We start from the raw sequence: 23,629 nt of genomic DNA on the forward strand, positions 1-23,629 counted from the left end.
TAGCGCCAAGCAATCAGAGGCCTGCAGGCTGGACGCCAATGCTGTCGTTTATTGCGCGGAATGGGGGTGTGGGGGTTAGGGGCGTGGAGCGCGGTGGGGGCGCTGCTGCCTCGGCTCGTCAGTACATTCATCTCAACGGCGGCCCGGCCTCACACCCCGCGCCCCGGCGCAGCCGGGACTGCCACCCCTGGGCGCCGGGCGCTGGAGGGGGCTGGGTGTGCCCGCTCCGGGGAGGTCACCACGGGACGCGCGTGGACGGGGGCCGGGCCGGTTATTGCGTGAGTGCGATGGGGGCAGCAGGAAGCCGGCGGGCCAAGTATTGCACTTAAAAAAAACAGAATCCTCATCGGACGGGCCACCTACGAGGGTGGGGGCGGGCAGGACTCCACAGCCATCTCCTTTCGGCCACGGGGCCGTCCCCGTCCCCGTTTCACAGTTGGGGGAACTGAGGCACCGAGGTGAAGGGAGCCCCCTCGCTCGCACGCACGCACGCAGGCGAGGCCGCCGCCGGGGGTGGGGGTGGGGGTGGGCGAGGACGATGTGGGTGGGCGCAGGGCGACGAGGGGCACGGCGGAGGCTCGGAGGGGACTGCCCCGCCGCCCCGGCCCGCCCGTCCGACTACAACTACCTAGGACTCCTCTATGGCTTCTGGGGCGGGCGGCCAGCGGCCGGGGCAGCGCGCAATGGCATGGCTTTGGTGTGGATGACGGCCCCGCCCCCGGCCCGCCCGGGCCCGCGGGGCGGCGTGGCGAAGGTCACAAGTTGGACGAGAGGCGCGAGCGCGCGGAGTCCAGCGGGTCGAGACCGCCGGCGACGCCGGGCGAAGCCGAGTCCCTGCGGTCCGGGCTGGGCGCTGCGGCCCGGGCGGCGGGCGCGGGCCCCAAGCGCGGCGTGGAGCTGCTGGCCGGGCGCGCCGAGGCCGCGGGGCCCGGGCCGGGCGCGCCGTGGGGCAGCGAGGGCTGCGAGGCCGACAGCGGGCGCGAGGCGCGGCTCAGGCGGCGCGCGGGCAGCGCGGATCCCGCGCGGGGTGCGGCGGGGGAGCCGGGCGCGCCGCCGTAGGGCGAGGTCCGCGGCGCCCGTGGGCTGGCGGGCGCGCCCGGGGGGCTGGCGGCGGAGGGCGCGGGCCCCGGCGAGGCGGCGGTGGAGGGCGCGGGGGCGGGCCCCGGGGGCGGGCGGCGCACGAGGCGCGGCGAGCCGAGCGCCAGCGGCCCCACGAGCGGGCGCGCCACCTGCGGGCAGAAGCTCATGGCCACGGCTTGCTGCAGCGTGGCGATGGCCGAGGTGACCTGCGGCGGCGGCGGCGGCGGGAAGAGGCCCACGCGCTGGCCCAGCTCGGCCTGCTGCACCATCTCGCGGTCGTACTTGACGATCTCCTGGATGATGGCGTTCTCCTGGTTGTTGAACACGCCCGAGTTGAGGTCGTGCTGCACTTTGTGCAGCAGGATCGAGTTCTTCTTGCCTGGGGGCGGGGCAGGGGCGTCAGCGCGGGCGCACGGCGCGAAGGGTGCACGGCGCGTGTGCGCAGGGGCCCCGCCTACGTGCAGCCCGCAGGGAGGCGCGTGCCGTGTACAGAGCCTGTCATCAGGCACCTGCTGTGCACCGTAAGAACTTTTGTATATGCTGCAAGCATACATGGAGCACCTCCTGCATACAGCTAGCAGGTACTGGGCACCCACTGTGCACATCCAGTGCACATACCGCTGCGTGTACTGAGCGCCTGCTGGATACAGCAAGCAGGTATCAGCACCTACTCTGTAGGGCCAGTGTGCGCGGAGTGCCCATCCTGCGTGCCACAGGCAGGGCCACGAACCTGCTGGTATCAGACACACACCTGTCGTAGATAATAAACATGCATGGAGGGCGCCTGGGTGGCTCAGTCGTCAGGCATCTGCCTTCGGCTCAGGTCATGATCCCGGGGTCCTGGGATCGAGCCCCGCATCGGGCTCCCTGCTCAGCGGGAAGCCTGCTTCTCCCTCTCCCACTCCCCCTGCTTGTGTTCCCTCTCTCGCTGCGTCTCTCTCTGTCAAATATAAATAAATCTTAAAAAAAAAAAACCAAAAACATGCATGGAGCACCTTCTCTATACAGTAGAAATCGAGCACCTGCTGTATACAGCAAGCACGTGGAGAGCGAGCAGGTGCTGGGCACTTGTTCTGTGCGCTGGCACACGGTGGCACACGGATCAAGCAACGGCCGCATCCACGTACGCACTCCCTGTGTACAGCGAGTGTGCATGGAGCCCCTCCTGCCTACAGCAAGCAGATACCAACTGTCTGCTATGTATAGCAAGCAGAACTGAGCACGTGCTGTATGCAGTAGGTAGGCATGACCTGCCGCCGTATATATACAGCAAGCAGGCATCGAGTTCCTGCTGTATACGACAAGCATAGCCCAGTACTTGTGTGTAGTAAGCACACAGAGCACCTACTGCATACGCAAAGCAGGCATGAGACACCTACTGTATACTGCCAGCATGCATGGACCACTTCTTGTATACAGGAAGCGCATAGCGCACCCATAGTATACAGCGAGCACATGAAGTGCCTGCCGTGCACACAAAGCAGGGGTCACCCTGCAGCAAGCACGCGCTGTCCCTCCTGCGCAGTCGTGCACTGAGTACCCGCCGTGTGCGCCGAGAGCACACCGACAGCACTTGCCAGTACTCAGCCCGAGCCTCGTGCCCTCCAAATATACAGCAAGCGTATGCTGAGAACCTTTTGCATGTAGCAAACATATCTACGCACCTGCCGCGTGCGAACATGCTGAGCACCTACTGTATACAGCAAATTGTTGAGTGCCTCTTGTATACAACATGAATCGACTGCTTCCTGTCTACTCAGAAGTCTCTCCTCTAACACCGCTGCTCTCCACCCCGTCTTCTCTTCAGTTGTTTTCATTCCCACAAATAGCACCAAGAGCCGCCATCTGCCTGACTCATACATCTAGTCATCAGCAGGTCCTGGGGGCTCCACCTCTCCACGGATTCTGAAATTACCCTTGGCCTCTCCCTACACCGGAGGCCACTTCGCTCAAGGCCAGGCCTCTGTCTCCTTCCTGTAACCTACCTGCCCTCGTACAATGCAAATCCTATCAGGCCCTCCCCTGCCTAGAACCATCCATGGCTCCCTACTGCTCCTGATTTACAGTCCAAGCTCCTGCATCCACACCTAGTCAGTCCCGTGTGCCTGGTCCCTGCCTGCCTCCCCCACCTCCCTCCTCCCAGCTTCTCCAGATCTCTGTGTCCACTCCCAGAACATGCCTCGTCCCTTTCTACCGGGCAACAGCTACTCATCCTGGCCTCCGCTCAGCATCACAAGGAAGCCCCTCCTCTGTGACATGAGTCTGAGGGCGGCCTCCGAGACAGCCTCTCGGTCCGCCGTCCACACCTCCTGGCACGCTGTAGGTGCTCAACAAACATTTGCCAAGTGAGCAGAAGTTCTGCACAAATGGAAACACTCCACACTGGCTCTTCCTTGGGAAACCAGGGCCACGTTTGGCCACGGGACAAAGCAGGCCAGAGAATCTGACTGGGGACTAGAAGGCGCTGGAGGGTCAGCCAGGCCACGCCCCCTCATCACAGGCGGATGCCCCCCGGAGACCGGCCTACTCACCAATGCGGTCCAGGCGATCGATGGCGACGGTTTCGAAGGCCCGCCGCATCATGGGGTACTCCTCAAGCACCTCGTTGAAGTTGTCCACGCTCAGGGAGTAGAGGCGGCAGTAGGTGTCCGCACGCACGCTGGCCGTGCGCCGGCCCCGCGTCAGCAGGCAGATCTCTGCGTGTGGCCGAGGGCGGCAACCTCAGCCCATCAGGTCCTCGGCCGCTGGGCAGCACCTACCTGCCCCATCCGTCCCCGGGGCCCTCCCACCGGCTGTGAGCGCAGTCCGGCCTCCTCACCTCTGCCAGTGTGACCCTTCCACCCAGACACCCCTGCAGGCTCCCCGCCTTCCCCTCCCCCCCCGGAAGGGTACAGCTCCGTCCCCAGCCCCGGGCCCCCACAGACGCTCACCCCCGAAATAGGAGCCATCGGACAGCTTCATCTCCTTGTTGCCCTTGGTGAGCACGCTGACCACACCGTGCTGGATGAAATACATCTTCTTGCCGATGGTGCCCTCGCGGATGATGTAGTCACCTGGCTGGAAGACCTCGAATTTGAGTTTGGTCAGCATGGCTGTGACGAAGTTGGGGTCCGCATTGGCAAACAGTGGCATTGAGGCCACCAGCTTCCGGCAGTTGAAGTTGACAATCTCCTGTAGGGGCGGGAAGCAGGGATGACACAGGCCACAAGCCCTTGTTTCCATCTTGCCCTCCATTTGGGGCCGTCTCCTCCCTCAGACACTCAGTTTCTTCATCTACCAAAGCAGCTCAACACCGTAGCCTGAAAGCTGGCGTCTTACTGGGCAGACCCTGGAGCTTTTACCGCCAAAGGCAGGAGCAAGAAAAGATGTGTGCTGATTCCCCGCGAGTTAACTCTGTTAGCAACGCTGGCCAGTGCAATTAGGCAGGAAAAAGCCACCAGAAGCACAAGAACTGGGAAGGGAAAAGTGACGCTAAATCTCTTTACTATCTTTTTTAATATGATGACCTGGGAAACCCCAAAGAATCCCTGGGAAACTACATCAGAGAAGTCAGTCAGAATAGCAAGCAATAAACAAAAAATCAGCGTACAAACCCAAGAAACAGTAAAGGACTCAGTGGTGGCAGAGATCAGGGTGAGGGTGGGAATGTTCCACATTCAGTCTGAGTGTTGGTTATTGAGGGCCTCATGCTCACCCATCCAGTGCACACTCTTCAATAAGATACATTTTGATAAAAGGGGGAGCTGAACCTTGAAAATCAACAACCCCTGAGAAGAGGACACAGTGGATGAGGGGACCCTATTTACACCAGCACAGAGAGCTGAGTAAGACAGCAGGGCTTGAGCTTAAGGAACGTCCGGACCTGTCTGAGGAGAGCGTGGAGACACTCCGAAAGGCACGGCGGGATGCCGGAGCATGCTCCGTGGTTAGGCAGAGCTCCTCACCGCCATAAAGACAAGAGACATCCATTCTCTCCATTCATGTACACGTGTACCAGGATCCCAACGGAAATACCATCAGGTTTGCTTTGGAACTGCTGACACTAGGCAAGGTCATTTAGAACAAACGAACAAAAATAGCAGGAAAGCCTGCTGTAAAAAAGAAGAGCAGGAAGGTGGGACGAGCCCTCCAACACACTGAAACCCGCCGTTCAGCCTCCGCCGCTCCGTGTGGGTTCGGCACACAGAGCAGACGGGATCGAGTGGAGGGAAGCCTGGAGATCCGTCCAAGCACGATGGGGCAAGCTGGAGGTGGCCCCACAAGCTGCGAGGCAAAACCAGACACTTCAGCCCCAGAGCAGGAGATGAACCTGAATCCCTCCCCCACGTGATACTCCAGGATAATCCCAAAGGGATCTACATGGAAAAACCCAACCGTACAAGCACCACAGGGAAGTGTGGGTGAACCCCCAAATCTGGGTGTGCACAGCAAGCATGTACCGTGCACCTGCTGTATGCAGCAAGCAGGTATTGGGGCCTGCTCTGTGCAGCACATTTGTGCTGAGTGCTTGCTGTATACAGAGAGGAGGTACTGAACACCTACGCTGCACAGGAGTCAGGTACTGAGTGTCTGCTATGTAGGGAAAGCAGATGGAGCCCCTGCTGTGTGCAGAAGGTGGGTATGGAACACGACATCCCACCCCACACAGCAAACACACATTTGGCACCTGCTGTATGTAGCGAGCACTGATGGAGCACGGGAACCCCACATGGCTGCCCCGATGCACCGCCCACCTGTGCATTTGGGGTGGGTGCCCCTCGCAGCGCCGCGGGGTGCACAACATGGCGCCCGTTCTCAGAGGGACTGGGTCCTACCCTCACCCCTCAGCCCTACCCCAACTGCGCGAGCAAACCCGCAAGGGCACATGCCATGACTGCCACCCGCGGGGATCAGGGACCCTGGGGGCCAGCAGCCCTGGGGCCTTGCTGCCTGGAGGACCCTGCAGCAGGAAGGGTCCAGCGAAGGGAGTTGGGAGAGGCGGGCACGCCTTTGTTTTGCGTTAAAAAAGAGGATGGAAGACAGAGCAGGAGGAAATCAGGTAGAGGGACAGGATAGAGGCCAGAAACTTTCTGAATATATGTGTTTTTGTAAATTTGACCTTGGAATTGTGTAAACACTTAAATAATTACCAACTATGGCTTGCGAGAGGCTGGGGAGGGGACCGAGGAGTGGTGGACAGCGGCTACGGGCGCCCTTCTGGGGGCCCAGAGTGCTGTGTGCTCAGACAGTGGTAACGGCGATGCTAAAGGCTACCGGACCGCGGGGCGCCCCCCAGCTCAGCCTGCGGAGCGTGCGGCTCTTGAGCTCAGGGCCGTGAGTTCAAGCCCCACATGGGTGCAGAGATGACTTAAAATAAATAAATAAATAAATTAATTAATTAATTAATATAAACAGTTTTTAAAACCTCCACAAACTACCGGACTGTATGCCTTTTATGGTCTATGGGGTATCTCTCTACGAATGAATGAATGATCCAGTACAATTAAACACTTTCAGTGAGCGCCTGCCTCCTGGGAGGCAGTGGTCCCCACCCTCAGAAGAAATCCCAGTCTGCACCGACCTGTGGCAGCGCCCAGGCCCCGTCCCACTGGCCCTCCTCATCCTCACCCTGGTCCTCAGGACGCACGTCATCTTTCCCTCCTCAGGGCCTTGGCCCGGGCTGTGACTGCCACCAGGACACCTGCAGGCTCCCTGGCCTCGCTCAGACGTCACCTCCCCACCTCCCCCATCCTTTCCAGAGCTGCTCCTGCAAGCTCGCGGTCACTGTGATGGTCCCTCAGCCCCGCCTCCCTGATGGCACAGGGCAGGGCTCATAGTAGGCACCCGGCAACTGCCTGGTGAGCGTTGTGGGCTCAGTCGTGCCCCCCAAAAACATATGTCCAAGTCCTGACCCCTGGTACCTGTGAACAGGACCTTACTTGGAAATAGGGTCTCGCAGGTGTAATTAGTTAACACGAGGTTGTAGTGGATTAGGGTGGCCCTGAAGCCAGTGACAGGTGTCCTTCTAAGAGGAGGGACACAGGCATACAGGGGAGGAGGCCATGTGATCGCAGAGGCAGCGATGGGGGGTGGGTAGCCACATGCTGAGGGCCACCAGGAGCTGGGAGAGGCAAGAAGGACCCTGTCCTGGAGCCTCCGGAAGGCGTGTGGCCCCACGACACCTGGGTCTGGGATTTCTAGGCTCCAGAATGGGACAGAATCGATCTCCATCGTTGTAAGCCCCCCGGCTGGTGGGAACTGATTACAGCTGCCCTGGGCACCTTGCCCAAAGCCACACAAGGTCCTCGTACTCAGCCAAGGCTGACGACCACCCTGGGCTCATCTGCTCTGGTCTGCCTCTCCCCTGTGTCCCCTCTGTCTAGCAAGGGACCCCAGACGGGCTAAGTGGAATCAGGCAGAGGCTGTCGTGGGGACCCTTGGGGGGTCGTGGGGATGCAGCACAGGAAGGCTCCCAGAGGGAGACAGCGTGTGGACGTGTCCAGCTGACGCTGCAGCTGGGCCAGCCCCTCATCTCCAGGACGGGGAGCCTGGTGGTCGGGAGAGTCCCGAGTGAGGGAGACCTCACCTCCCGCAGCGGCCCGTTGAGCTCCCCCAGGATGCTGTCCTCGTCGAACATCTTGCCCTGGTAACGGTGCTCATAGTAGTCGTGGATCTTCTGACGGAAGTCGGCTGGCAGCTTGTGGAAGGACATATACTGCTCCACCTGCTTGTACTGCACAACGGGGGGGGGGGGGGCCCGGGTCAGCGGCTGCCGGCTCCGGGGACCCCGCTCCACCTGCTTGGACTGCACAACGGGGGGGGGCCCGGGTCAGCGGCTGCCGGCTCCGGGGACCCTGCTTCGGCCCAGGCTGGGCTGCCAGCTTTGACAACAATGACAAGAAACACGAGGGGCTTCCTTAAATCTGAATTTTAAATAAACAGCAAAAATAGTTACGGATGTCCCGTGCAATGTCTGGGACAAGCTTATACTGAGAAGAATTATTCCCTGTGTCCTGAGTTTTATCTGGCAGCCCTACCCCTTAGAACTGGGTGGACGGCTTGACTCTAGGCCCTTACAGTAGGCTGGACTAGACCCCTGAGGGCCCCCAAGATCCTGGGCCCCATCCCAGAGGCTCCCCTCCCCAAAGATCTTTCCAGAAACTACTGGCTCAGCCCCTCCTGAGCAGAGCGGGGATGTGGGCACCAGGCGGGGGTGCCAGGCCCTGCTGTCCCCAGGATGGTGCTCCCAGGGGTGCCCCAGCCCCGTTTCCGCCACTGCTCCGCCCGGACACAGCTGCCCTGAGCTCAGCGGAACCCGTGATGCGGGGCGGGTGGCAGCACCAGCTCATGTCTGGGTGTGAGGCCCGTGGCTTCCGGACAGCCGGGGTGCCTGGCACCAGGCCCAGCTGACCCGGCTGACCCAGCTGGCACTGCCGGGGGGCAGCGGCATTGGGGGTGGCCCAGCCAGGACTGGCCACTAGGTAGCAGTGCAGGACAGATGGGGCGGTGTCCAGGAGGGCCAGCACCTGGGGCCACCGCCCCCTCTGCCCTTCCCGGCCTCCCAGCCCTAGGACCAGCCCTGTGGAGGCTGTCCCCACCCAGAGGCCAGGTCTGAGGGGCCAGACCTCCCTGCTCCCCCAGAGGCCTCCTCTATAGGCCCAGCCCCTGAGCATGTCCTCGAGCGACCTCAGGACTTTTAGACTCTTCCCTGTGCCTTCCCTGCCCTAGCCCCTCCCAAGCTGGCCCAGAGACCCCGGGGTGAGCCCTGCCCCCTAGACAGCCCCGCTCCAGCACCCCCAGCCCCCATGGAGCTTTCTGATGCCCCACAGACTGGCTTTGCTCTGTTTGGACCCCCTGACTCTCACCTTCTGCTCAGCTTGTGTCCCCCTCCACCCGTCCCACCCCTCTCCCTCCAGGCTCAACTTTCCTCCCTCCCTCACCGTCTTGGGGGCCTGCTCCTGCTAATCACAGCCACAGACCTCTCTAGGGTCCTCAGCCCCCACACTCCCTGCTGGCCCCTGTCCTAAGCACAGCGCAGGAAGCTGGGGGACGGCGGAGTGGACCCCCCAGACCTCCAGAGCGTGCCTTCCCCCTCAGACCTTCTCCTGGTACTGGCGCCGTGAGGAGTCCAGAGACTGGATGAGGGCAGTGGCGTGGCCAATGAACATGGCGTAGCAAGTGGCACCCACGATCATGCTCAGCATCGTCAGCCAGATGTCCGTCATGCTCTCCGGGGCCTGCCGCCCGTACCCGATGCACAGCATATGGCTCATGGCCTTGAAGAGCGCGAAGGAGTAGAGCTCGCTCCACGAGTGGTTCTGCAAGGCCATGGGGGGGGCGGGTGGGAGGGGGCTCACGGCCCCCAGGGAGTTCCTTGACCCCAGACCCATCCCCCCAGACCTGCTGAACCTCTAGGCCTGAGTTTGGCCCCCCAGACTCGCCCCTGCTAACAGGCAACATCTCAGCCAGGAATCAACAGGTGCTTGGGTCCTCCCTCTGTGGTTCTGACTTCTTATGGCCCATGACACTGCTTTCCCATTTAGGACGCAATAAAGCTGCCTCTTAAATAAATGTATGGAAATAAAACGTGGAATCAATCAAAACACTGTAAGCAGATGACATTATCTCTGGGTGACAGGAGGTGTGGTTGTCACGCTCCTGCCGCCAAGGAACCCCCTCTCCACCGCCAGGGTCCGAAAGGCTCCAAGTCGCGGGAGCACCCCAAGCGCGCGCTGAGTGGGGACTGCAGGGACCGCGCACTCCCGGGCCTCGGTTTCCCCGCCAGCCGCGCACCCCCGGGGGCTCTGAGTGGGGACTGCAGGGACCGCGCACTCCCGGGCCTCGGTTTCCCCGCCAGCCGCGCACCCCCGGGGCTCTGAGTGGGGGCTGCGGGGACCGCGCACTCCCGGGCCTCGGTTTCCCCGCCAGCGCGCACCCCCGGGGGCTCTGAGTGGGGGCTGCGGGGACCGCGCACTCCCGGGCCTCGGTTTCCCCGCCAGCGCGCACCCCCGGGGCTCTGAGTGGGGGCTGCGGGGACCGCGCACTCCCGGGCCTCGGTTTCCCCGCCAGCGCGCACCCCCGGGGGCTCTGAGTGGGGGCTGCGGGGACCGCGCACCCCCGGGCCTCGGTTTCCCCGCCAGCCGCGCACCCCCGGGGCTCTGAGTGGGGCTGCGGGGACCGCGCACTCCCGGGCCTCGGTTTCCCCGCCAGCGCGCACCCGCCGGCTCACCACCATGCCGTTGATGGAGACCCAGCAGTTGCGCGGGAAGTCCTGCAGCATGGGCACCAGGAACTGCAGACAGCCGTCCCAATGGCACAGCAGCAGCATCATGCTGATGAGGTTGCAGATGCGCATGACCGCGCTCGCCAGGTCGTAGGTCATGTGGAAGATCTGCGGGGCGGGGCGGGGCGTGAGGGTCCCCTCCGGCCGCCGCTTCTCCCGTGCAGGGGCAGGAGGAGGACGGGGCGCCCAGGAGAGACCTATGTGGCCCGACAGCTGCCGCAGGCGCCCCCGCCGCCCTTGAGGTTAGCAAAATGCCGTAGACGAGAGCGTGGCCCGGGTCGGCCGCCCGCTCCCCTCCCAGGCCCGCCGCCTCTTCCCCAGGCCCGGTCCCCACCCGCCTCCGCCCTCGGAGCCTTGGGCAGCCCTGAAAACCGGGGCGGGGGAGGGGCGACATCGCCGGGCGCGGGCTGGAGGACATGGGCGGCAGGAGTCGGGTGACTCTCAGTGCTGATCGGGTCCCGACTTCGGGAAGAGGGGCGTGATGTCGCTCCTGGGAGCCGAGGGGGCTGTGGTTCCTCCTCTTACAGGGCACAATGAAGGGAAGGGGCGCGAATGCGTCACGTGACCCGCCCCGCGGACCTCCCCCCCGACTCCACGCATGTCTCCCCCGCCCCGCGTGGCTCTGCCCCTGGCCCTCGCAGCGCCCCCAAGACCCCCCTGGCGGGCGCACCTGCCCACACCTGGCGCCCTCCGCCCCGGCCCGCGACCTCGCGCGCGCGCACCTCCTCCCACTGGTGGATGTAGCGGATGAGCCGCGACAGGCGCAGCAGCCGCAGGAGGCTGAGGATCTTGGTGAAGCGCACGATGCGCAGCGCGCGCGCCGTCTTGTAGACCTCGGAGTCGATGCCCTTCTCCACGATGAGGAAGATGTAGTCCACGGGGATGGAGGACACGAAGTCCACCACGAACCACGTGCGCAGGTACTTCTTCTTGATCTTCTCGGGGTCCAGGATGATCTCCGTGTTGTCCTCAATCACGATGCCCGTACGGAAGTTCAGCACCAGGTCCATGAGGAAGAATGTGTCCGAGACCACGTTGAACACGATCCACGGGGCCGTGGTCTCGTCCTTGAAGAAGGTGATGCCCACAGGTATGATGATGAGGTTTCCCACCATGAACAGCAACATGGTGAAGTCCCAATAGAACCTGGGGGCGAGGCGTGGGCTGTCACGCCTCCAGGCCGTTGCCCACGCCCAGCCCTCTGCCAGGCTAGCCGTCCCCACCTCACACCTGCACCTTCAAGAATCCAGCCCAGACCTCGCCTCCTCCAACAAAGCCAAGACTTTGGCCTTGAGTCACAGTTAGTGTGTACCCCACCTCCAGGAAGCCCTCCCACCCCCAGACAGCACCCCACTGCCCACTGGGCTCCCCCAGCCCGGGTCCCTCCTGCTGGCCCAGCTCCCACCTTCCCTCCTGGAAGAAGCAGGAGACCTGGCAGAGCCCAAGAGATGGCCCCAAATTTGGTTACATGTTTCCCATGACCAAAAAGGTCCAATATGTGAGACCAAGGGTTAGCGCCAAAAAAATACTCTGGATGAGGAAGGGGAGGGGAAAAAAGCGAGGAGGAGGGGGCAGCTGGGGTGACCGGGAGTGGGGGGGGCAGGGGCTGGGGGGAGCGGAGCAGGCAGGATCTGGAGTACTCCATCTCTTTCTGGAGCACCTGGGCTCCCGCGTGAGGGCAGAGAAGGGGGACCCTTGGGGGTGGGAGGCAGCAAGGAAGAGGCCAAGGCCCCCCAGGAGCTGCAGGGCTGCCTGAGGAGCTGAGCGGCAGGACATTTAATGTGACAAATTCACCTGAAAACGTGAAGACTGGTTGATCCCACTCCCAAATACCCCCAAGGCAGATACAAGTCCCTGGGGTCAATTCAAAACTCCACCTGGGAAGTGCTCTCAGAGAAAGGCCTGTCCATGCAAGGGGCATCTGTCGATGGCTGGGCAGGTGCTCTGAATAAAGCATGGGGACCTACGGGTGCTGCAGTCGGCCCCACACGGACAGATGCCCAGCACAGAGCCATCAAGAAAACACAAACCAAAACTACTCCGAAGGAAAACTGTTCTGGGCGCCTGGGTGGCTCAGTCGTTAAGCGTCTGCCCTGGGCTCAGGTCATGGTCCCAGGGTCCTGGGATCAAGTCCCACATCGGGCTCCCTGCTCAGTGGGAAGCCTGCTTCTCCCTCTCCCACTCCCCCTGCTTGTGTTCCCTCTCTCACTGTGTGTCTGTCTGTCAAATAAATAAATAAAATCTTAAAAAAGAAAGAAAGAAAACTGTTCTGTTGGTTCCTCAAAACTGTAAACAGAGGGGTGCCTGGGTGGCTCAGTCAGTGAAGCATCTGCCTTCAGCTTGGGTCATGATCCCGGGGTCCCAGGGATCGAGCCCCGAGACCAGCTCCCTGCTCGGTGGAGAGCCTGCTTCTCCCTCTGCCCCTCCCGCCACTCATGCTCTCTCTCTCTTTCAAATAAATAAATAAATAAAATCTTTTAAAAAATGTAAACAGAATTACTGTCTAACCCAGCAAATCCACCCCAAGTATGAACCCCAAGAACTCAGATAACCACACAGCACGTTCACAGGATCACGATTCACAACAGCCAAAGAGGGAAGCTTCAGTGGGTCCGTGGATACACACACGGCCCCCCACACATGTGCGTGTCCCTCGGCCACGGATAGGAGCGAGGCGCCCACACGTGCGGCCCCGGGGACGGACCCCGAGCCCACGACGCTCAGGGAGGGAACCAGACACGGAAGGCCACACGGGGTGTGAGTCCACGTGGGTGACACGTCCAGAGCAGACCCGTCCACGGACAGGAAGGGGGCTCGTAGGGGCCGGGGGCTGAGGAGCAGGGAAGGGGGAGAAGGTGGGTGAGGGAGAGTTTTTGTTTGGGAGGGTGACAGAGTTCCAGACGTGGATGGTGGTGATGGTTGCACAACATTGTGAATGTACTTAATGCCATTCAGTTGTACTTTTGTAAATGATTAAATGCCAACCTCTATGTTTTATATATATCGACACTATAAAAAAAACACAAGGAAAACTCAGACCACGGGATGGGGGGTCTCAGGGATGAGCAGATGCCCCAGATCCGGGGTCTGAGCCCACACACCCTGTCTAGATTCAGGCAAAGGAGGGTCTCGAATTCTGAACAGAGTCATTTATTTTATTTTGCCCTTACTTAACACTGCAGGGAGCACCCCCCACCCCCAGATCACATCAGCCCCAGGCAGGTGTGTGCAGGGCTCTCCCATGGGCCGGGTGCCCCCCCATCATGGCTGGGGGCCCCACATGCATTTAGAGAAGGCTCGATCACACATGGGCAGGACAGGGCTCCTGAGGACCCTCAAAAGCTGCCACTCCCTGGCTCCTCCTCCTGGATGGATAGAGGAGGAGACCGAGGTTCCCAGGGGTGGGGGATTCGCCCAGATGAGCACAAATAAATGAGAAGCCATGAGACCCAGCCCTGGCTGGGCCACAGCGAGCTCCCTGTTCTGGGAGCCACTGGAAGCTCCTTTCTGGAAGGGAGGACCTATTAACACCATGCGTGCGGGGTGACCCAGGAGTTCCACTTCAGGGAAGTGATCCCAAGGAAACTGTCCAAGAGGAAGAGAAAAAATTAAAAACCAATTTGTACCAAGATGTTCACAGTAGCTCAGTCTTCGAGAGCCAAACGCTGGAAGGCACCCAACGTCTGACACCTTGGCGGAAACAGCCAGACCTGGGTTGACACCCAGTTCTCCGCCTGGGGGCAGGTGTCACCGTGGGTAGGTCCCACGGCGCCGGGGCCCCCACTCTCCCCTCCATCAGGGAGGAGCCGGGGGTGGCAGCCTTTGAGGGTTCTCCGGGGGCCTGGCCCACCCACACCTGGGGGGGAGCCCTCTCTGAGTGGATGTGAGGACCCGGGCTGGGATGGGAGAGCCTGGGGATGCAGGGGAAGACCTCGAGGGAACTAAATGGATGCACATGATCTGGGGGTGGGGATTAAGGGCAAAACCCAATAACTGCTCAAAATTCAGTTCCCTTCCTTTGCCTGAATCTAGCCAAGGCATGGGAACCGGGATTGAGGGGCCCCACCTGCCTGCTGCCCCAGCACTTCCACCGTGGTCGAGCTTCTAATCCCACCCCACACCCTCTGTGAACTGAGACTTGCCCTCCTCCCCAACTTCGGGGCACAGGCCCTGGGACAAAGCAAGCAGGAAAGAGTAACTGAGAAGGCCAGAGGGCCCAGAAACCTTTGGGGGGAGGTGCCTAGAAACCAGGAGAGGGCCTAGAAACCATGGGGTGGGGGGGATGAGAAACCACCAGGAGGCCTAAAAACCGGGGCAGGGGGAGACTAGAAACTACCAGGGAGAGCCTAGAAACCATGGTGGGGGGGACCAGAAACCACCAGGGAGAGCTTAGAAACAATCTAAATGGCTGGAGTGTGAGGGCCTCCTTCACAGACATTCTCTCCCTTGACTTATTTTTTTTTAGTTTCTGTGTTTTATTTTTATTTTTCATTTTTTAAAAAGTTTTTTTTTAAATTTATTTGACAGAGAGAAGGAGAAATCACAAGCAGGGGGAGCGGCAGGGAGAGGGAGAAGCAGACTCCCTGCTGAGCAGGGACCCTGACACGGGGCTCGATCCCAGGACCCTGGAATCATGACCTGAGCCAAAGGCAGATGCTCAACCAACTAGGCGCCCCTCTCTCCCTTTATTCTTGGGTGGGAGTTAGGGGCAGGCATCACACTTCTGCACTCACAGACCACAGAGGTGACCCCACCAGGGAGTGGGGGCAAAGAGTGGAGACCCAAGCCTGCCGCTCCCAAGACCTGTCCTCAGTTCTCTGCCTGCCTGTTTAGGGTTAGGGTCAGGGCTAACCCTCTTGCAGGCCTGGAGCCCCATCTAGAGCCCCTGGTCCCTGGGGAATGACCGCTGGCCCTGCCACTTGGAGCAGCCTATTCTCCCAAGCTGGCTGGTGTCCTCTGGGTTTATGAGGAGTTGGAACAGAATCAGGGGGCTGGGGAGGGGTTCTGAGGCAGCTCTGGGGCAGAATGGCTCAACGCCTGGGCCATCACTAGGGTGACTCACCTGGTCCAACCGGGATGCCCCCACGTGGGCCCAGAGTCCTGATCCTTGTCCCCTCCAGCCCTCCAGTCCCCCTGGAAGAGGGCAGGAGGAAGAAGAGGGACCCTGCACACACCTACCAAGGGAAACCTGAGGACAGGGGCAAAGGATCCAGGCAGGGGACAAAGGACACCCCCCACCCCCCGCCCCGGCCGGACCCCGACCCCTACCCTGACCTCGCTCCTGGGCTGCATGGCCTGGGACTAATCTCTCTCCTCTGAGCCTCAGTGCCTCATCTGCCTAGATCCTTCCCTCGTTGGGCCATCCAGGCATGACTGGGGTGCAGGGACCACAGGGGCCCCACTGGGCAGGCCCCTGGCGCACAGTCAGCTTTCAGCCACCCAGGGCCTTCAATGACTGTAATTCAATCCCATATTTTAAAATCTTTCCTGACAAATAACAGTGAGGCCCCAGGGGGCCCCCGCTTCTGTGGGAACACCCAGGTCCCTACGTTGTGTCTCCAGCGCAGCCCCGGACGGCAGCAGCGGCCTCGTTCACAGAGAAAGGCAGGCTCAGCCCGGAGAGACGCCGCTGGGACGATCAATAGTCTCCCAGGGAGTGCAGGGCTCTGACCCCAGCCTGGGCCTGCAGCTGGGAGAGGGTCCCAGAGCCCTGTCCCAGGCGCAACCCCACACACCCGCGTGGGCACGGGCCTTCAGCGGGGGTCCCGGAACTGCCACCACCCCAGGCCCGGTTCTTGCGGGAGCAGTTGCCCTTCCTTTCTCTCAGCTCAGAGGGAGAATCCAAGGCACGGTGAGAGCTGAGTGAGAGAAGCCAGGTGCCCACACTTCTCCAGGCCAGAGATCAGGGCCCCTTCCAGTAGCTGACAAGCGGCCTCCACCAGGACCAAGGGGGGGCAGGGTCAGATGGGGGCTGGCGAGCAAAGGCACCCTCCCCCCACCCCTCCCCACCCCTCCCCACCCCGCAGGATCCCAGCTCCAGGAATTACAGATCAGGCAAATCTGAGGGGATTAGGGCCGAGGTCGGTGATTAAGGGCGAGCAGGGGCTGGAGGATTAGAGTCTGAGCCCTCCGATGAAGAGTCACAGATCCAAGTCGAGTGTCCGGGATTAGGAAAGGGAGCCCTCAGGGGGTGAGCCCGAGACAGGGCAGGCTGTGGGGGGCAGGGAGTATGCCAGGCACCAGGACACCTGGTGACCACACAGACCCAGCTCTCCCCTGGCACCGTAGCCCAGAATAGGGGAGACGGGCATTCCACATAAACAGATAAGTGAATGGGATGCTCCAGAGGGTCACTCCTTAGCCAGAGTGGGTGGGGAGGGCTTCTCAGAGGGTGTGGTACTTGGGCAGATGATGGAGAAGTAGCTGTTTGGCAGCGTTCAGGGGACCCTGCGCCCCAGGTGGAGGAAGCCCAAGTGCAAAGGTCCTGTGGCTGCAGTGGGATGTCCCCTCTCATGGCCGGCCAGGTGGCCTGGTGCTAGAGCAGGGGTGAGAGGAGATGGGTGAGGGCGGGAGCCAGGCTCTGTGGGGCCTTGGGAGGCTTTAAGTGAGAGGGAAAGACGGACAACTGTGTATCTTGGGAAGCTGGTGCTGGCAGTGGGAAGGTCAAGAAGGGGGCAGAAGGCGGCGTCCAGGAGGGAGATGCGGTGGCCTGCGCTGGCTGGATTTGGCATAGGCTTCTTGATGGGGGAAACTAGGCAGGGTGTGCCCCCCCCACCCTAAGCAGACCCCTGGTCCTGTGAAGGCCCCATGATGTTGAGGCCAGGGGCTTGAAGACATGAAGTTTTTAAAGCAGGGAACCGAAATTCCAAATTCTGGCAGGAAGCCCCTACAGAGAGGAGGGGGACCTCAGCCACAGCTGGTTCCTTCCCCTTCCTTCCCATGGACCATGGAGCTTCCTTCCTCCTACCAGGTGGGCCCTGGGGAAATGGATTTGTCCCCTGTCCTTAACCCACCCCACGAGCCTCCGTGCTGGGTCTGGAGCCAGAGAAAGCCTCGTCCCGCCCCTGTCCCCACCACACCCCAGATAATGCAGGATTTATTCCCATGAGCTAATGCAGGGATTTGCAGAAAGCACACTACACTGATCTGCCGCGGATCTGCCGGGCCATCTGGGGTGGGAGACAGGGGCCTCCAGCCCCATCAGTTTCTTCAAGCCAGCCCCTCCACCATCCCAGTCCCCCTGGGGACCCCAGCGGATGTGACACAGACACAGGTCAGCGTCCACTGGTCCTGGCTTTGTCTAAACGCCTCTGAGGGGCAGGAAAGGGACCAACTCATCTCTTTCCCCTCACACCAGGCCTCCCAGCGGTAGACAGTCGGGGATTATCGAACTGAAAATCAACAGCAGCAGGAGAGACTCAAGTCAGACCTTAGAGGCACTTACAGACTTGGGAACGGGTTGAAAGCCACTCACCCAAACTCTGTCTGGGGCGATGAGGACTCTTGGCCTCTGGATCAGCGCTGGTCCAGGGGAAGGGAGCAGGAATTAACTGCATTTCATTTCTTATTGTTCTGGAGGGGAGGGGCAGAAGGCCCTGGGCACTCGCTGAGGTGCTGGCCGTGGCTGTGGGCCTCCACGCAGGCCCCGTGGCCGCTCCCCTCCTCGACCTCTGGTTCTGGCGCCCGTCCCGACTCGGGCACGGACTGCAGGGTGCCCAGAAGGAACATCAAGGCTTCCGCGGCTGGACCGCTCTCTCTGTCCCTTGAACTTGGTCCTCCACCAGCTCCCCCATGGAAGCAGCTGGAGCATCTCCGCGGCCTTCTCAGTGCCGGCACCGGCGTTACCCACAGGCCCGGTTTCCCGAGTGAAGAGACAGCCTCAGAAGGGGTTGGGCCCATCCAAAACGGCCTGGGGGTGAGAGTCACCATCCCACCGGCCTCTGCTTGGGACCCGTGCGTGCCCCTCAGCGAATCCACAAACACTCCAGGCCCCAGGAAGGGACAGCGGCCTCGACGGGCCCTCGTGCCCACGGCAGGGGATGAGAGGCAAGCAAGCCATGCTGAGTGGAGTGGAAAGGCCGCTTGTGACGCAACTGGCAGGGCCCACACGCATGAGGGGGAGGGGAAGAGGGCCCAGGGGAGGCGAGGGGTGAGCTGGGAGACCAAGGGTCAGAACTGGGGGGGGAGGGCATGCGAGGGCAAGTGGGCAGCACGTGCAAAGGCTGGTCACTCCAGGGAAGCTGGGAGAGGGGCCGGGCGGCAGAGGAAGTCAGACACCCCCTTTTGCTCACACCACCACCTCTCACGTTTGGGGAAACCAAGGCAGGGAGGCCCAGAGGGGACTCAAGCCCAGCCACAGGGGCTGGCAGCAGATGGCCCCAAACACCCTCCACCACTGGGGCCTGGCCCGGGAACACGGCAGGCTCCTGCCTTCAGGCCTTTCCCCGGGACGCCCTCCCCACGCATTCCCACTTGTCAAGAACCTCCCTCCTCGAGGCCCCTGCCGATGCCCCTCGCCTCTGGAAGCCCCATGTGGCCTGGGCACAAGGAGGCGCAGCAGGGTGGGTCCAGTTCACCAGACATTAATCAGTGGCAGGTGTGCGCTGGGCCAGTCTGCACGGGAACAGAGCCGGTGCTCAAGCAGGTGGAGACACCGCGGCCTTGCGCAGGGAACCTGGGGGCCGGTGGGGGCGCCTCTTTTTTTTTTTTTATTTGACAGAGAAAGACCCAGCGAGAGAGGGAACACAAGCAGGGGGAGTGGGAGAAGGAGAAGCAGGGTTCCCGCGGAGCAGGGAGCCCGATGTGGGACTCGATCCCAGGACCCCGGGATCATGACCTGAGCCGAAGGCAGACGCTTAACTGACTGAGCCACCCAGGCGCCCTGGGCGCCTCTTTCTCTTTCCAATCCTGTACAGTGTGTGGCTATGGGCACCAGAGGGCGTGGCATCTGCCCAGTCGGGTCAGATTTAAAAGGGGCAAGCGTGGAGAAGTAGGCCCAGAAAGGCCCCTCCCCACTGCTCCGTGAGTAGTTTCTAAAAACTCACACACACATAGAAACAGAGTGAGGATCCACAGCCCAGCCCTGGCTGCCCCAATATCTCCAACAATCCCCAGAATGCCTTCTTCCTCCCATGTCTTCCTGGCCCGGGCGGGACGTGGCCAGAGGCTGGGCCGCCAGGCTGTTGAAAGCGCAGACACGGGGCCCCCAGTTTGGCCCTGACTAGCTGTGTGGCATTGGGCAAGTGGCTTTTCCTCTCTGTGCTCCCTTCTGTGAAGACCTGCAGCACCCACCTCACAGCGGACACGAGGACTGAATCAATACCAGTAAGGTGCTCCCACAGCACCTGGCCCAGGAGGACCTCAGGGAGCTTGGGGTACTGAATCAGAAGGGCCTAGAAGGGGCACATGGGGGGCTGTGGAGGCTCCACTGCATCCCAGCTTGGAAATACCTTAAGCTCTCAATTTGACAGGGTCTCCCCTAGTTCCAACTACAGGACACACTTACCACCCCCCTGCTTGCTCAACCCTATCTTACAATTTATCTGCTCAGCTCAGACCATGTGGCCTGCCCAGATTCTCACAGGTGACTATGCTCAGAATGGCACAGGAACCAGGAAGCCCAGCTCCTCCCTGGCACACCCTCACCGCAGACTGAAAAGTGCCCCAGGGCCACCCACTGCTAGAGGCAGATGAGCTGGAGAAGACCCAGGGCAATGGCTACGTTCTGCAGCCACCTTCCCCTGCCCATTGTGTCCCTGAGGTCATTTCCCAGCCAGCTGGCCAGGTCACATGGAGATGAGTTGAGACAGTGACCCAAGCTCTCCCAGCCCGGACCACCTACAAGGGAACAGTGCGCCCCTGTGCAGGTCAGGACCATCCAGATGCACCCCATTTGGAACCCCCCAGGTCCCCTCTCCCCTGGCCTCTCCCAGAAAACTCAAGCCACTGGTTAAGGCTGTCTTCACCTCCCAGGAAAGGTCTGAAGGGTAAGGAGTTGGAATCCCAGTCTGTCCCTGACTTGTGTGCCCCTGGGGCCTCAGTTTCCAGAGCCATCAAGCACTGGAGCTGCAGAAGGGCCAGGACAAGGGAGAATCCCACAGCCCCCCTTTCCGAGCTCTGGAGATCCCTGAGCAAGTGCACCGCGGGGTGGGGGGCTCCAAAGCAGGCGCCCGGAGAGCCTCGGGCGCTGTCCGTGGTGCTGAAACCGCGCCCGCCCTGAGAGCCAGGCTGGGCGGGCCCTGTGTAGACCCTCTGTAGCCCAACTGACCACCTCCTTCGCGGATACATAACTTCACAGACACACACACACACTGTGCACACAGCCCAGCTCGTACCGACTGCCCACCGGTGTACACCTACCCCATGCACACGCACCCCATCTCTCCCCAGCACACCTACCACAGAGACACACCCCTTGCGGCCCGCCTGCCCCCCAGATCACTCGGCCCATGGCCCAAAGGCCCACGCCCCCTGCAGTCACATGCTCCTGATCACACATACAGAGCCTGCCGTGATACGCACGGTTCACAATTGCAGGCCACAGGGCACGCGCCCAGGAACAAGAACCACAAACACACTCGGCCGTGACCCTGAGCTGGGCCTTGCTCTGAGCCTTTCCACGCATTAACCGCCTTAATCCATATCAACGTCTACACACCCACTGACACAGGGCACGCCACCCAGTGGCTCCGGCCGCTGCGGCTCAGAGAAGGCAGCTTGGGGACCCCAGCACCCTCAGCGCCCTGTCCTCGCGCAGTACCTAGGCCCGCGGACCCTGAACGCGCCTCCCTGAGGTGTGGGGCGCAGGTGGAGACGGTAGGAGAGGGCCTTGTTCCCTTAACCCCTTCTCCGCCAGCTTCTCCTGGACACGTCCTTCCCGGGCGCCCTTCCTTCCTCCTTCCTTCCGCTCTGCCGCCTCCCCGGCGCCCACGTTCCCCTCTATTCGTCCTCTCCGCCCCTCCGCGCTCAGACCCTGGTCCTGCGGCCGTGACGCGCGCGCATCCCGCAGGGAGGGAGATGTCAGGGTGCGTGGGAGGGGGCGCGCGGGGGTCACGGCAGGAGCCTGCGCGCGCTTCCCAGTGCCCCTCCAAGGGCGGGGCCTCGCGCGCCCAGGCCATTACCGGGCGGGTCCCGGACGCGCCCGAGGTCACCGAGGGGCCTCGAGGTCACCCTCGGGGCGCGCAGCCCCGCCCTCCCCGAGGTGCGCCAAGGACGGCCCCCGCGCGCGTCCGCTCGCGGTGCCCCCTCCGCGCCGGCCGGCCCCTCCCGGTGGCTGTACCTGAAGTCGCTGTACGGGTGGATGATCCAGGCCCCCGCCGACTTGACGCGCTCCTGCTCGCGCTCCACAGCCTTCTGGCTGCCGAACATCCGCAGCGAGAACTTGTTGACGCCCGGCTGCAGGAGCGCGCCGAACTGGCGCTGCATGAAGCTGGCCTGGCTGCCGCGCGGCTCCCCCGCGGGGCCCGCCTCCTCGCTGCCAGCCTCGTCCGCCGGCCCCGGCCCCGCGCCCGAGCCGGGCGCGGGCCCCGCGGCCGCTCCGCGGCACGAGAACGACACCTTGGCCCCCCGCGCCGGGCCCTCAGGCCCCGCGGGGCTGCACTGCGGCTCACCGCGCCCGCACTCGCCGTTCGGGCTGCCCTTGGTGGTGCTCGCGGCGCCCGGGGTGCCGGGGCGGCCGCACGAGCTGTCGCGGCTGCGGAGCCGGGCCCGCGGGCGGCCCTCGTCCGTCGCCTCCGGGGGCCCCGCCTCGGCCCGGGGCGGCTGCTGGGGGGGCACGGGCCCGGGGCCCGGGGGGGGCGCGGGCGGCGGCGGCGGCGGCGGCTGCTGCTGGGGGGGCGCGGGCGGCGGCGGCGGCCCCGGCGCGGGGGTCGCGCCCGGGCTCTCCCCGGGCCGCCCGCCGCCCCCGCGCGCGTCCATGGCGAGGCGGCGCCGGGCAGTGCGGAGCGGAGCCGCCGCCGCCGCCGCCGGCCCGAGCCCGAGGGAGGGGGTGTAGGCGGGGCCGGGGCCGGGGCGGAGCCGCGGGGGGCGGGGCCGGGGGCGGGGCGAGGGCCCCGCCTCTGCCGGAGCCCCCTCCCGGCGCGCCGCGCCCGGACCCCTCTCCGGGGAAACTGAGGCCTGGGAGTCGGGGACGGCCCAAGGTCATGCGGCCTGAGGCCTTGGAGATCCGCTCAGACCTCGTCCCAGAAAGGGAAACTGAGGCCCGCCGAGGCGGAAGGACACGCCCAAGGTCACTGAGCCCAGCCACCGGCCAGAGACTCTGTGCTCCGCCTGAGCCAGGGGCCTTCCTCGCGCCTATGGTTCACCGGTCCAGGCGGCGCAGACAGGCGCAGGGAAGTGCGACCGCCCGGTGCCAGCCTCTTTCCTTTCTACAGGCTGGAGAATTTCCGTAATAAAAGGATGTTTTTAAAGGCCAAAAGAGCCCTTGCTTTGTAATTTGAAGGCCCGGGACAAAGACCGGTGGGAATGTGTTGTGTGCGGAGGGGCAAAATGGGGTCCATGCGGCCAGTCTCCAAGTCCCACAGTCACTCGCTCTTTCCCACCTCCTGCATGTGAGGAAGATGGGCCAACAGCAAGAGCCACCCGATGGCACTGGTGCCCCCCCCAAACGATGCCCTGAAGCTCAGTGGGGGGCTGTGGTCTCCTGTGAGGCTGGTGGGCTTTAAAATGGAGAAATTCCATGGTCCAGGGTCATGGGGGGGGGACCCACCCTCCCTCACCCTTTCCCACCAGATGCCCACATGGGAGTCCCACCGGATTGCCCCCATTTCTCTGCCTCTAAGGCTCAGGCCCCAGCTCTGGGAAGACAGCTGAGGCTCTGTGTCTGGGGCTGGAGTCAGGTTGGGGGGTTATTTGGTGTTAGGTGACATGGGGGCATAGGCCCAGGACCCCATCCCTAGCCCCTGGTCCCCATCCCAGCTCAACCAGAGGCTGGGGGGAGGTGTCCTGAGAGGCAGGTAATGGAGACAGAGAGGAGAGAGGGGTGTCCTGGCCTCCTGGGAGCCTCCCACTCTCATAGCACTTTTCCGTGGGTGCACCTGCCAGTATGTCTGGCCCATGAAAGCAGAGATGTTGTCTCTCTGCTCACAGCAGGCACTCATGGGTGATTGAGGGATGGACTGAGCCAGGCCATCTTGAGCCCCCACCAGGCTGCCTCAAGCCCTGGGGACTCCCGTGCTTCTGCCAAGCAGCTCTGGCCTCCCAGGGGACCACTTCTGCCATGCCTTGGGCCAGGCCAGACCTGCCGCCACATGGGAGGGCGGGCAGGGCTGCTCTCTGTCCTGAGGTGGT

At 62.5% G+C, this 23,629-nt stretch overlaps 1 protein-coding gene across 1 annotated transcript; it reads right to left on the reverse strand.

The window, feature by feature from the left end:
- Positions 1 to 303: 303 nt before the first annotated feature.
- HCN2 (hyperpolarization activated cyclic nucleotide gated potassium and sodium channel 2) lies at positions 304 to 22,258 on the reverse strand. Its single transcript, XM_078058743.1, has 8 exons — positions 21,621 to 22,258; positions 11,065 to 11,488; positions 10,289 to 10,450; positions 9,159 to 9,377; positions 7,646 to 7,792; positions 4,011 to 4,251; positions 3,612 to 3,776; positions 304 to 1,459 (listed from the first exon to the last, which is right to left on the reverse strand). Exons 1-8 carry the CDS (start codon positions 22,256 to 22,258, stop codon positions 756 to 758), a joined length of 2,700 nt encoding a protein of 899 aa, XP_077914869.1. The 3' UTR covers positions 304 to 755.
- Positions 22,259 to 23,629: the final 1,371 nt, after the last annotated feature.

The sequence above is a fragment of the Halichoerus grypus genome, chromosome 1 (genome assembly GCF_964656455.1).
Source record: "Halichoerus grypus chromosome 1, mHalGry1.hap1.1, whole genome shotgun sequence".
Classification (NCBI taxonomy): domain Eukaryota; kingdom Metazoa; phylum Chordata; class Mammalia; order Carnivora; family Phocidae; genus Halichoerus; species Halichoerus grypus.